Source organism: Bactrocera tryoni, chromosome 3 (assembly GCF_016617805.1).
Source record: "Bactrocera tryoni isolate S06 chromosome 3, CSIRO_BtryS06_freeze2, whole genome shotgun sequence".
NCBI classification, from domain to species: domain Eukaryota; kingdom Metazoa; phylum Arthropoda; class Insecta; order Diptera; family Tephritidae; genus Bactrocera; species Bactrocera tryoni.
Window position 1 is genome coordinate 21,541,440 of NC_052501.1, and position 15,527 is coordinate 21,556,966.

At 32.7% G+C, this 15,527-nt stretch overlaps 1 protein-coding gene across 3 annotated transcripts in view; it reads right to left on the minus strand.

The window, feature by feature from the left end:
* LOC120770067 (aquaporin) overlaps window positions 1–15,527 on the minus strand; it is a 113,693-nt gene that overhangs the window by 33,110 nt on the left and 65,056 nt on the right. Inside the window, exon 1 of one of the 3 annotated variants that reach the window (XM_040097189.1) lies at window positions 5,181–5,917. The exons of the other annotated variants lie outside the window; for them this stretch is intronic. Coding sequence (XP_039953123.1) covers window positions 5,181–5,316 — 136 coding nt within the window. The 5' untranslated portion in view covers window positions 5,317–5,917. Of the gene's footprint in view, window positions 1–5,180; window positions 5,918–15,527 lie in introns of those variants that run through there. 3 annotated transcript variants of the gene reach the window in all.

Here is a 15,527-nt window from a genome sequence, read left to right on the forward strand (position 1 = left end):
GGAAGAATCAGTGAAACCCATTTTGAAAGATCATTTTGGCCTAAGAAAAGAGAAAGCACGATTGGTCCCAAAATCACTAAATTTTTTTCCGAAAAGCGTCGCGTTAACATCTGTGAAACAATGCTATCCAACTACCAGATGTCATGAAACGTAATATTACTGGCGATGAGTTTTGGATCTATGCTTACAACCAGACAACAGACGATCAATCGGCCAAATATCGTGGCAAAGGTGAGCCGAAGCCGAAAAAACCACGTCAAAGCAGGTCAAAATTTAAGGTTATGTTTATATTTTTCTTCGTTTATCGAGGTGTGTTGACAGCGAATTCCTTCCGACCGGTGAAACTGTCAGCAAGGAGTACTACTTGAGTGTTATGCATCATTTGTGAGAAGCTGTTTTGTCAATTAAAAAAGTGTTTCATGCCTTAAAAAATAATCCATATCATTCATGGTATAGATATCTTGTTAAAAGAAAATGTTGCCATCCAAAAAATTGTCTATGATATTGATTGATAAGTTTATATGGCAACTACATGCTATAGTCGTCCGTCATCGGCGGTTCCGACAAATGAGTAGCTGCTTGGGTGGAAAAGAAATTTCAGATCGATATCTCAAGAATCGAAGCATTAGTTCGCAGATGTACATGGACGTACATATCGCCTGATCTCGTCCCACTGAACATTTATAAATACATATATTTTAAAGGGGTTCCTTCTGGAATTTATAAACTTCGTGGCAAGCTTTGTATACCATGTTTGGGGTAAAAATCTTCAATATAGCATTTCTTTAAATTTTCAAAAAAGAGGGTAAATTCTCTTATTAAAAAATTCTTCTGCCTTACCATGGAGTTCAGTGATAATGATGAGTTTAAAAATAATTTTTTCATATAAAGCTACTATTATATAATTTGAAAATCTTCCAATAGTATTTTGTATCATTTATATAACCAATAACACAATTATTTCGTTTTGGTGCATTATTAAAGTAATCTCTATTCGGAAATGATTGATAGGGAGTAAAAGCAGATACTATCAACATCTTTTATCGATAAAATCAAGAATAATCCAGAATATTGTTTGATGCATTGAACTGCATAACTGCCAGACCGAAAAATAAAGAAAAAAACTTCACAAAGGAATAAATTGCAGACATTTCTCGCAGATTTATTCATCAGAAAGTTTATTGAGTCCATAAAGGAAGAAAATAATAAATAAAGAAGCTATTCTTGCTGAGAGGCATATATTTAGAGTTAATGCCAAAAAACTTCTAAAATCATTTAATTTATATTTTTAGTGGTAAAAGGGAAAAATATAACATTACTGTAAAAAAATGATGTAAACAGCTTAAGGGATGACAAATTCGGATAAAAAATAAAAATAATGTTAAAAACAAAAGAATGCAAGAGAAAAGATAAGATGAGATGCTGCATAATTTTCGATTAAAATACCAGACAGTTTTGTTCTTACTTTTCTTTTGAGATTTCTCTCTATTTATATAGTAAAAAGCTATCCAATGAATTTCGATTTTTAAGAAACCATTTAAGCAGTAAAAAATTTCAAGTATTTTATAAAACTTCTCCAAAATCATTAAAAACAGATCAAATCTAATGATCTTATAAAGCTTTTCCCAACCATAATTAAACAATTTATTAATTGCACTTGCTTTGTTGCACTTTGTTTTTCTTTAAAACAATTTGTCCATCACACAAACTTAAATTAGAACTGTCATAAAAATATACTACAAGCAAATATTAAGCAATAATTTTTATGACATTGAATATTTCGTCACACTTTTGCTAAAAGCTCACTTATCTTAGTTACGAGTAGAAAATTTATTTTTACTTTTAGTAGCATAACGGTTATCAAGAAACGCATGGTTGCGGATTAAGTCGTCATAAATCACTTTCAGAATATGGAAGCACATTTATAACACTTTTTAGCATATGACATACATATAAAGGAATAAAGGTAGGAGAGAGTATATATAGCAACATGAATGCAAGTTGTTGTAAATAAATGTTTGTTCAGAGCAAACTTAAGTGCAATTAAATTTTTGAGATTAAATAAAGATTTATGAATGTGAAAGGAATATGAAAACATTTGAGGTAAAATTGTAAAGCATTTGAATTGAATAGAGCGAAAATAAATATGTTTCGATCAAAGAATTTGAAAGAATTTTGTAATTATTCATTAATTTTTTTTTAAATTTTTTGCCATCTCTTTTTACCCTCAGTATTCATAGACTAAGAAATAATAAATTATGTAAATAATTAAATAATAATTATCTGAAAACCATCAAATTTTGTGTCAAGAATCGCACTATGTATTTCAACAACCACAATGAGCTTAGTTTGGAGTGAATAATATAGTATAATTTGAAAGTAAAAACAGAAGTAAAAAATAAGTGTGACTTAAATCTCGCTACTCTGAATTGATTTAAAAACTATAACATTACTATTTTTAAGAAGAGCTTATAACTTTTTGTAGTCTTATCTTTGTCTATTGTTATTGTCTGTGTTTGAAAAATGTAATCAAATTTATTAAATTTAATTAATACATATTCATGTTAAGAAATATGGAACACTATTTTATCATATATGAAAAAATCTCGTTTGTGTACGATAAGAACCTTCAACTCTGCTAGTTGTATGATATTTTAATTTCCGTCAAACTAGTTGGTCTTGTATAAATTTTCTTGAATGATAAGTAAAATGTTACTTTGAAGGATGGTCTGTATTACTATTGAAATACGGTTTACAGCAACAAAAAGTTAGAGAAACGTGGATGCTGTTTTAGAAAAATAAATGAAATTAAGGCAAGTTTACAAGTTTTTTAGATTTTTGGCGAAGTTGTTTTCATGTTTTTGTTGACATCAGCAAGCAAAGGTTGCTAGAAACGTGTGTATCGGAAATTCACTCAAAGACGATAGCTTGATTTAATAAGTTAAACAATTTTAGAATTTATTACGATATGTGTGGTATTATTTAATCATTAACACTGCATTAAAATTAAAAACATTTAAATTGTTTTCTAAAAAACGTATGTAAACTTTTAAAAAAGGACACAGAGATATTGCTATATTCTTTGATAGAGTGATTCTTAAAATTTTATGTTTCAAAAACTGGTTTTCAATGATTACTGTAAATTGTAAATGATTCTAATATTTGCTTTTACACAACAATAATAGTCAAAAGTTACAAAAAAAAAAATAAGTATAAAAAAATTATTTTTAATTAAATCACGTTTTTATTTATTTTTTCATTTAAGTAAAATATTAAATGAAAATAATACTTTTTTAGAAATACACACAGAAAGCACAAATTCTTGAAGTTGGAGAGGAGAAGAAAAAATACTTTTAACACGTTGGCTGCAAGGGGATAGTTTTTTGTTGTGATGACCGGTGATGCCAGTGTATCGTGTTAAACCATACTATATTAGCTTTTTCTTTCCTTTCAATAAAAAAAAAATAATTAATAAAATTTATAATATTTAGTAAAAGAAGTTAATCCACAGAATTGTTAAAATTTAATCTTTGAAAATCGCACAAATATATAGCAATAGGTGTAATTTCAACATGGGTTGTAAGTTTTTTGATTAAAAACAGAAAACAGAAACAGAAAAAATTTTAAAATTTAAATTTTTAATTGAAGACTTGCTTCCGTTATTAATACTGTATTAATTTCAAGCGTTTGGAGCAGAAATTAAAATCAATTTCCAATCTCAAAAACAGTAAATAACTGAAAATTTAAATTTTTTTAACCACAGAAACTGAAAAATTTTAAAAATTAAAAACTTGAATTGGAAAGTTGTTTCAGTTTTTAATACCTAAAACGATTCCAAGGGTTTGGAGATGAAACTAAAAATTAAAATTTTTAATTTTTAATCTCAAGACAAGAAAATTACTGATAATTTTATTTTTTTTTTAATTTTAGAAACAGAAAAAATTATCATTAAAATTTTTAGTTGAAAAATTGAAAACATTTTTATTTAATTTTTAATCCTAAACTCAGCACTAGATACTGACAAAATATAAATGGTTTGAGTGCGTAAGTTTGCCGAACAGTGCTCTAGAGATTGAGGCAACCTGCGACCTGTAGCTCAAACCTCTGGGCATGCAAATGTAAAACATGTTAATTGTAATACAATTTTTTCATAAAATTTTTTGCTTGTTATTAAACATATTTTTCTTGTATTTCAGATTAAAAAATAAAAATAAAAATTTTATTTTATAAAAAAAAAAATTCCAAAAATCGAGGAATACAAATTTTATATTCATCCCATTTGCTTGGAATTAAGCCTTTTTTTATATGTTTTTATCTAGTACTTGAGATTAAAGATTAAACATAAATAAATTTTTAATTTTTAATTCTTTTTTTTGGGATTACAACTTTTTTTTCAATCCCGTAATGGAGATTCAATTTTTTTTATTTCTCAGTCCTGTTTATGGTATTACAAATTCCAAATCAAATTTTACTTAAGATTTTCCAGATTACCATAAAAAAACCTTTCAAATATTTATTAATTAAATTAAATTTTTAATTTTTTTAAATTATTAAATTTTTCTTTTTTAATGCATTATTTGCAACCCTGATTTCAACACAAATAATTCGTTTTGCACATGCTTTAATTTACAAATTTTCCATAAACACCATAATTTTTTTCTCGAAAGAATTAAAAAAAAACATTATTATTTGAACCCATACAGTATTTTTAACAACAAAACCCTTGATTTCCACATTATAAATAATAATATTTAAAAATAATAAATTTTTGATTCTCACACCCTTTTGTTCCTTCTTTTCATTAACTCACATTAATAAGATTAAACAAGTTTACCAAAAAAATACAAATTTCATGGATTAATAATAAAAAAACAATAAATTCTTCAGAGACGCACAAAAAAAATAAATAAAACAAAATTATTTATTTCAACAAAAATTAAACTTTTTGTTCTTTGCTTTATTTTAGCAATTATTTATGTTGTCAGAAACAAAAATTAACTTTTAGCACAGAATATTAAAAAATATATATCGAGAAGATTGAACATATTTGCACACAAAATATTTTTAAAATACATTTTTTAAACCAGCACAAAAATTAAAAAAAAAACTATAAACTACGCTCAGAAATTAAAAAATCAAACCGTTACTTTGAACTGAAAATTAATTTACTATAAAATTACCCTCAGAAATGCGGTCCGCCGTGAATGTCATTTCGGTATTTTGGTGGAAAACCTTTTTTTCGCGCTGCTCGTACGAGATTTGCACTTGTGTTGTATTGTCTTCTTGTGGCGGAGACTGCAGTTCCACCGACGCCATGCGACTAAATATCACTACGGTATCACCCGAGCTAAGCACTTAAGAAGAGATTTCACTTGAGAATGTGTGATTTTTCGCCGATAATTGAAGATATGCAGTCGGCGGAATGAGTGAGATGTTAACTTTTGTTGAAATCAAAACGAGTCAAAGTGATAATGATGCTGCCACCGACGACGCCGCAATGCGAACTGAGTGCTTTGCGCGAACGTTACCGCTTTTCTATCGTTACGTTTTTTAATTTTCGCTGCGAAAATTGTCAACGCTTCTGCTAATCGTACTAACTATTGTCTCTATTTACTTTGACGAGTTATTTTGATTTACGCCACGAGTAGCAATTAATTAGTACCAGCGAACAGGTAACAATACACGCTAGTGCCGCGCGAAAAATAGCAAAAATTAAAACACAACAACAATAAGAGGAATATTAATTCAAGTTGTTTTGTAAATTAATCGCTATAATTGTCGATTTAATGACAAAAATAAATAAAACACCGCCGCGTAATATTTAATTAAATATTAAATAATGTGGAATATTTCACGCTAATCTTTTCTGGATGGAGATGCCGTCGACGATTTTGCAAAAATGTATTTTTATTCCTCGAACTTTTCTCGTTGTGCTTTGCAGTTTGTTGGCGACAAGTGCGCTTGCTTGACAGTCGAGTTTTGAACTGAAGCGTACGGCCAGCGCGCGATCGCTTTTTTTCGGCGGGGGTGGCACAACTTTACTGTTAAATTTCACTGTCTTTTTCGCTGTTTGGGTGCTGGGTGCTAGGGTGGCGCTCATGTGGCTCTTGGGCTGTGGCTATGACTGTGTGCGACGCACCTGAGTGAGCGCTTACTAAGCCTTGCTGACGTAGCCAAGCAGTACTGAAGCAACAACAGCAATGATAGTGGTGGAGTGGCGTGTGAATATCAGTGAGAATTATCATCGGCAGATATGACAAAACATGGGCATGCACAGGTTACGTATACGCGCCACGTAATGATAATAATGTTGGGATAGTCGCCGAAGGGCGCGTGACGTGGTGGGTGAGAGAGTGCGGTAATGTAATTCTTGAGTGTCACTACATTTGCGTACAGTGTTGTCTTATCAGTCTTCAATGTAACTCGATGCTGAGTGGTTGACATGCATTTACTGAAGAGCGTCAATATTTAGCAATTTCAAAAGGTGTTGCCTACATTGCAGTTATCTTCAAGTATTTACAAATATCTGAGCAAAACTCAGAACAAATATATTTATCCAAATAAAATTAATTTAATAGGCTTCTAAGCTTACTAACATAGTAAAGAATTTACAATAATGAAAAAAATGAGCGCGCTCTTGCGGACACGAGTTGAGATAGCATCTGCTAGACAATTAATTAAATATAACGTAAAAAAAAATATTTTTATTTAATTTTTGATAAGAAATTAATCCCTTGCTACCGCAATTTACGGAAATCGTGTTTACTGTTCAATAATTTTTCATTTTATTTTTTGCTCGCGCTCTCACCGTGATGGCGCTGTCAACACTCGCCATGTGTTAACAGCTGTCAAAATTAATGATACGGATAGGTAAGCGCCAGATACTGCTGGCGCTTATATAGTGTTTGATGACTTCCGAAAGTGTTGAGAAAGCATTATGAATTTTATAAATGGAAAAGTGAATTCAGATTATATAATTTATAGTATTGACTAAAATGTATTCGTTTAGTAGTAGTAATAAAATATTAAAAAAGTAATAAAAAAACATTAACTTCGGTTGCCTCGGAGCTATAATACCACACAAAAAATTCCTTAAAAGAACTTGATTTTGATTGGCCAGTTTGTGTGGCAGCTATATGCTAGAGTGACTCGATATCAGCAATTTCTTCGGAGATCGCACCGTTGCTTTAGACAATACCCTATGTCTCCTTTCAAGCCTTTATATGATGAAATGAAAAAAAATGTCCATAGAAGCACTTGATTTAGCTACATGTTATAGGTGTTAGGCCGTTCCAACAAATAAGCAGCTTCTTGGAAAGAAGAGGATGTGCAAAATTTCAAATCGATATCTCAAATACTTAGAGACTAGCAGACAAGAGATAGACAGACGGATATGGCTAAATCGACTCAGTTCGTCACGCTGATAATTTATATATAGTATATGTATATATATAAATGTTATACTTCATAGGATCTCCCACATTTCATTTTAGGTATACTGGGTTCCAGGCCACAAGGGTATTCCGGTAAACGACATATGTAGCTGATGAGATTGCCAAAAGTGCTATCCGTCTGGCTACTGAACCAGGACCAGTCACTGGAAACGAAACATAGTGGAATTGTCGAAAGGGTTGGCAGATGGATCAGGGCAATGAGTAATGTTTTAAGAAAATGCCTAAATCATGCGCCAGGGTTCCGAAAAAAACATGCCTGCTTTTTACTAACACGATCTCAAAAAGACTGCATGACGGTTGTTGGCATTATGTGAGTCATATATATTTGAACCAAGGAGCTCTAAGGATGGCCTGACAGCCAGCTAGTATAATGAAGCCTAATCTTAGTAATGTTTAACCTACAAATTGATCTAAATAATAACGAAATTTATATTTGAAATAATACACAAGTACGTAAAAAAAAAATTATTCTTCCTCTTTTCGTTTATGATGTCATAAGCCAATGCATTTTGCTGTCAAACGCACATCAAAAGAAGTAAAGACACGAAACTGTCATAATCTCACTTCTATGATTCTTGAAAGATACTTAAAGTATACAAAAACCAACATCGAAGCAACAATACCATTTATTTGAAAAAAAAAATCAAAATTTATAACGCGAATATTTCAAATGCTAAATATTTCCCTGTCAAATAGAATATTCTGACTCGAATGACGAGAGCGTTTAATGCACATGTTAATATTTTATTGAAATGCAAATATCAAATGTTGAACGTCATCATAAGACGGAACAAAAAACTATAAGAAACAGTGATATGTTTAGAAAACAATGAAACAATAACAACATTGCTCCAAAAATTTTGCAAAAATTTTGTATGCTGACGACAGTTTGACGACGACGACGACGACGCCGACAATTTATAATTTAATTTGAGTCACGTTTTGTTATTAAGCGCAAAGCGCATGCGATTATTATGACCCACCCCTCCCACACTGTAAACAGTATTCATGTTGAATTATTTCGCTCAACAATTTCAACCTGTTATTACTTTTTTTTGGCGGGGGCGTGTAATCGCATTGTTATCGAAAATCGCAATTTAAAAAGATACTTTTTGACAAATTAGCTTTATGTGCATTAAATTACCGGCCCCAAAATTGCATTTGTAATTGTCTTAAATTAATTACATTGATATTGACATTTATGTCGGTTTATTGACCGTTTAATCCAGACATGTTAAACAACTGTTGTATTTATGGAGCTGTAATGAATTTAGAATGCGTTTTTTTAGATACATTTTTCGAAGAAATATAAACAAATCAATTGCAAATTTTTACATCAGTTGTACTTTTTTGAAAAGGGGGTCAATGGTGACTGTTCTCCTTTATTTTAAATACAGATGTGGTTCAAGTGAATGTTATGATATATGCTCCTTAGAAATGATTAGGAGCTTGAGTCTAGTTGAGGTTTTTTTCCCAACGAATCGAATCGCCTTCTTTAAATACCCATGAGAATTTCATTATGTATGATTATGATTCAGGTTGTTTGACTAATTGTATACTGTAGGTCTAGCCACGTGACAATTTTTCTGAATAACATTTCTTATTTAGCAGTTATTTTACCGAGAAATACTATTTCAATCTATACAAACAGGTCCAAAAAGTACGCCGAAGTAAGGATAGAGGTATATGTACACCGAAGATCTTGGGTGTCTCTCTCTTCATCTGGCTTGCAAACTCTGCCAGCATCCTTCAAGTACTATATATAGAGAAGGCCTCTGTAGTTCTACGGAATAAGTGCGAGAGGATACAGAAAGCTAACGTATGCAGAGATAGCCAGATTGCTAAGCTTGTCGGCCCCAAAAATAAATTCCAACGCGGTTAACAAAGGTAGGAGGGCTTTATGCTTACTAGAAGGTCAACTCAGCTTGTCCATAATTTAGGTTCCCGGTCATAGGAACATTATCGCTAACGAAAAACCCGACAAGGCAAGAGACATATTCGAGGCAAAGGCAATACCGTGCCCGCAACAAACGATCAAGAGGAAGCTAAATACGCGATATGAACAAATAGTTCAGAACAGAAGGAAATCTGTAACCAATGCAAAATAGATATGACCAAAATATGACAAGACAAGAACTAAGGTCTCATTAATTAGGTCCAGGAAAAGTGTGTATAGACTTATAGATACCATTAGTGCATTGACTATTTAAAGAAAATGTTCAAAACTGCCTCTGAGAGTGCCCAGCTCTATCCCAATCCCGACGTAGACTGTGCAGACTAGGATATACTCCTCTTTGCTTTTTGCTGAGCTGATTCAAGCACTCTCTTAATGCGTACATATGTATGAAGCGCTGCGGTAGTTCTCTTTTTATAGAGAATATAATGTTTTTAGGAACATAACCTAGGTCATCGTTCTTAAAAAAGCACTCCTGCATAAAGTTGCACATTGTTTTTTTTTGTAAATTTTGCTTTTGGGTTTCTCGGAAGAAGATTTTTCTTCGGATGAATGTGTATGAAGAGTTAAAAATTTATGCTTAATTTAAGAGGTTACATGAGTTTACGGATTTCGAAAAATTGTACAACACCTTAAATATTGTCCTAAATTTTCATGTTGATCCGAGTAATAGCTTCGGAGATACAGCCTTGAGAACTTGTGCGCTCGAGGCTAGCTAGGCTAAGTACGCCATCTTTAAAGGCGTTTTTCTCGAAACTGTGTTTTGAAGTCGGTTGGATAGATTTCTCGAGAACTTCTCAACCGATCTTCATGAAATTTTACACAGGTCTTTGAGATACAATACCCATACACATGGACGAAGGATTTTTTTTCGATTAGAACAATTTGAAAAAAATGTCGCAAAATTTTCACTGAAATTTTAGTTTTTTTTGTAAAAATCTCTGCTTAAAATTCAATATTAACTTTTTTCCTTCGTCCAATTTCTAAGTTAAGGTTTTAACTAAAACTAGTAATTTTTCACTTTGGATAATCCTGTAAGGAGTTATCCTGTCAACGCGGGAGGTCACCGCAAATGGCGTCGCAATGGCCGAGCTTAAAATATTTTTTTCCCAAAATTTTCAGAATTTTTTTGTTAATAGTGTATGTTTGTGACACTGAAAAATAAGTTAAAAGTTACAATTCAGTAAAAAATTGTTGATGAAAGGCTGTTTTTTACCCGAGGAAACCCATACAACCCCTTAATTTAAAACATATGGTAAAGTGCTTTTCTGATATGGATCTTAAGGATTTTTAAATATGAATGATGAGTCCTTCAAAAGTGGTTTTCAATAAAATTTGCCAGAGGCACTCATGTGGGAAGACTTACAACATTTTTTGTTGACCGGTAGTTGTTTTGAAACAAAGTCATTTCATATATTTTTTTATTGCAGAAATCGTTGGAATAATAGGATACCTTCTTTGTGCGTCAAAGTATTTCAGGGACTTCTCAAAGTACCTTTCACAAAAAGTTAAACTTTAAAACTTTTAGTTTAAATTTATCACTATCTATAAGAAATTCGAAAATGTTTTCTAAATAAATAAAGATCTAAAAATACATCATTCTTAGCAATTCAATAATTTTTGGTAGCCAACAACAAACATACAAATATTTCGGTTTCGTTTTTTTCTTCGAAATTCTTCCAAATCACAATTACTTATGTAATCAATAAAAATTGCTTGTCACAGACGATTATTTGAGTTGCTATTGAACCCGCAAGGCCCGAGTATCAGTGAAATACTCGTGTACACATGAGCATTATCGAACGCTTAGGTGATAATACCTAATGGGGTACTAAGTAATTAAGGCATTAGCAGCGAGTTGAGAAATTACTTGGCGATAAAAATAGAAAAACAGCGAAAATGTATTTTTTTTATTATGACAATGTTTAATTTTTTTAAACAGCAATGAATGATAACGATAAATGCCAGACAGTGAGGAAGTGAAGTGAAAATAAATCTAACATGTAGTATATAGAAGAGTCGGAATATGTGTGAAAGAGGAAAATACGGTAAAAACAACAAAAATAATACACACGAATTATTTTCTTTAAATATAAAGGGTGTAATAAACACCAAAAAACGCAGCGTTGAGCGAATCTGTTGCAATATTTTTGTTCGCAATATTTGCAAAACACAAAAAATCGCTCATTTGCGCAAATTCAAACGTGACCGCGAGCAAAATAACTCACATTATGGCGCTGAGGGGGGGCTTCAAAGGCGGCGGGGACGCTTAATGGCTTGTTGTTGAAATATGCCACTGCTGCCACGAACTGGCAATTAGAATGCGGCAGCCAATAGTAGTTAGTTAATTTACAATATATTGCAACAATAACAATGCAACTCTGTGTGTGTCTGTGTGTATGTGGTGTATAGATTAAATCAAATTATTTATCACCTCAGCGGTGAGCATTGTGTTGCGCCAGCATGTGGTGGCTGGCAGTTGCCACAAGACGCCGCAATTGCGGTAGCTATCAATGGTCGTTACAACAACAACAATAACAGGCGATAATAGCGATAATGCAAATTTTACAGCAAACAACTGGCATTTGTTGTGTCGATTGAAGTTCAAGTCGTCACCTTGTTGTACGTCGACTTGGCGGCCACGCGGTTGATTGCTTATTTGTCGTGTGTGGCACGGGATGGCGGTGCGGCGCTAAGCTGTGTGTGCGGTGTCAGTTACGCTACCGGCTCACAGCTTGCACGACTGCACTGGCGGTTACAATGAACTTGATTTTGCATTATTATTTAACTAATTTGTTGTTTTTTTTCCTTACACACTTCGATAATTCGTTTTTGTTGTGCGTGTAAAAAAGCTCTTAATTACAACGCTTGCCGTTTCAACTGCTAACTAATAAAGTTATTAATTTTCAATAAAAAAGAAATAAACAAAATTTTTGCAAATATTTCAATGGCAATTTATCGTCATTATTTGCGAAAATGTTTTGAAGGTGTTTGGTTTTCTTTTTAGGCACATTTACAAAATTCTTTGTATAGTAAAAAGCCTCAGTTGCTGAAATATCGACCTGAAATTCTGCACTCGTCCTTTTCTCTCCTTTGTCTAAAACGTCAATATCGGATCCCTATAGCATATAGTTGTCATACAAACTGAACGATTGGAATCGAGTGCTTATACGGAGACTTTTTTATTTGATAAGATATCTTAAAGAAATTTGGCAGGGAATATTGCCTAAGGCAATAGTGAAATCTTCGAAGAAATTGTTCTAATCGGATCTCTATAGCATATAGCTGTCATACGATTTGATCGATGAAAATTCAGGCCTTTTATGGACAATTTTTGTATTTGTCGAGATATCTGAAATTAGACGTAGATTATTGCCCATGTCAAGGGTATAACCGTCAATAAAATTGTTCAGATCAGATCCCTATAACGACTGACCGATCAAAATCAAGTTCAAGGTATAAAAAATATTGTTAGTACTCCCCAAAGCAACGAGTTAGAGATAAATGTAGCCATTTTTAAAATAATTATTTCTACGAACCGAATAAAATATTGAATATTTCATAACTTGTTTAGTAGAAACGTACATATGTATAAAACAAGATATGAAGTAGCTACCAAACTATAGTCAGCATTAGATCATATACTACCCATATAAAAACGATTTGCTTTTTCTGACTTTTTGACAAAGTTTGGAATATTTATACGGAGAAGTCTTAGAACCAGTCAATCATGAAATAAAATATAAGACTATTCTTACTAACAATATATATTTCCAAGTGAATAGTAAGGTCGATATGAGATCAATTCGTGCATTAAATTTTAGTAATAGCACTTTACAATTCGGCCTTTCTTTAACTCTTGCACAATGAGCTTAAAAGTTGAAGGACAAATGGAAAGGAGTTAAAACGGTTGCAGGAGAAAATAAAGTGTGACAGTTGAAAAAATTGGGAGTTTTTGAATAGAAAACAAATACTGTATCAATCGTGTGTATTTTTTAAAGGTATGTAAAGTGAATCGATTCTTCGGCCGCTCGATCTTCCCAAATGATATCGCTTCGCTCTATGAGCTCTTGAAAAATTCCAAGAAGATCCGACGTTTTCGAGCCAAATTTTGTTCGCTGATGAGGCAAATTTTTTTCTCAATTGGTACGTAAACAAGCAAACTGCAATTGCCGCATTTGTGACGAAGAGTAATCTGAAGAGATTCAAGAGCTGCCATTTCATCCAGATAAAAGAACAGTTTGGTGTGGTTTGTGGGCCGGTGGAATCATCGCTACATATTTCTTCAAAAACGATGCCGGCGAGAACGTATCTGTCAACGGCGACCGTTATCGCGCCATGATAACCGACTATTTGATGCCAGAAATTGAAGCTCGTGATCTCTGCGATTGGCCACCAAAATCGTGTGATATCACACCGTTAGATTTTTCCTGTGGGGATATGTAAAGTCTAAAGTCTTTGCGGACAATCCCGTCTCGATTCAGGCCTTGATCAAAACATCACGAGTATCATTCGCCCGTGCCCGTCAAATGCTCGAAAGAGTCATTGAAAATTGGTCTCAACTGATGGGCCATCTGAGTTGTTTCCGCGGCCAACGTTTTAAAGGGATAATCTTCATAAAATAAATGCCAAATAATGTTCTTTCGAATAAATTTAAAGTTACTTCGCTTCTTCTTAAAAAAAAACAAAACAGTAATCTTGAGTTGGATCACCCTTTACATATACCAAAAATATATACATACATCTTAGAGGAAAATGGAAAATATCAGTTTATAATAAGGGAGCTTCTAACGGTATTGAGTAAATCTGCTGGTAAACCTCTGTTCGCGAGCTTATCGCTGCGCAGGTAACAGATATTGAAGGCATTGTAAAGCTCAAAATGCAAATCATGTGGTTTCAACTAGACTTAAACTTAGAATAGTGTAAAACTTTGTAAACTATACCACTAAATTTTGGCGCCATTGAGGTAAACAATGCCTCAACTAATTGAGCATTCTACTAAATTTTAAAACAAATAGACACAATTTGCGTTCACTGAAAAAAACTTTGACAGACGTGTGGTAAATCAATAAACTGGAGATTTCTTCTCCCGAAATGATGGAATGACATGCAAAATCAGTTAAATAAATGTAAATGCGAACAGATACGAGTTTGTTTATATTGTCGGGCGATTGGTAGCTCGCAAGAGGGAAATCCATTTGACTAATGTGTGAAACAGTAAGCCATAAATTAGCATTAATTAGTTCTCTAGCCGCATGCGCGCGCTTTGTAATTATACCAAATTTAATTCGCTTTCAATTCGGTGTTCGCTTTTTGCTCCAGCAACGGTTAGCGATGTTTTCGTAGCATATTTGCGAATTGTTTTTATTTTATTTTTTGTATTCAACATTTACTTTTTACATCTAATTGTGTGATAATGTTTGCTTAAATATTGATCGCTGGCACGTTTCAATATGTTTTTGCGGTTGCTGGCTGCGAGTTTGCGCTGAGCGAGCAACGTGGAAAAATATGTTGAAGTCTTTATGTTTTTTTATTTGTTTACATATTTTGTTAAGAGTTCTAAATGCAACCCATATTTGTTTGCTGTTGATTTTTTCCACTTTTTTATATGAACTTACACTACTTCATAGCAACTACTCTTCACACTTGCAACACTTTAATCTGTGACATTCCTTTCCGAGATCAGAAGTGAGAGAGGTGAAAAATATGAAAACAAACAATTTCGCGCCGACAGACGACCATAAATAAATATTTGCTATTTTAATTAGTTTTCACTGCCACGCTGTTGTTGTTGCTGTGGTTTTTTATAGCCCATAAACAAGCGGTGCCTACGTAAGTGTGAATATAATTACCGATGTGCAATTGGTTTTGTTGGAGAAAAGTAATTTTCGAACGCTGAACATTTCTTTGTTCTTGACTTAATTTCTGAGCCTTTGAGAGCTTACAATGCAGCTGAGTGGGGAGTATGAAAGGAGTGAGCAGTATTGTTTAAGGGATTTAGTACTTTTTTAATTACGATTTTAATGCTTTTTTGCTGCTTTACAATGACCGTTGCATGAAGGTAGTGCTATCTATTGGCTTACGTATTTACAGGGTCCACCTGGTGTGATCGCGTTAAA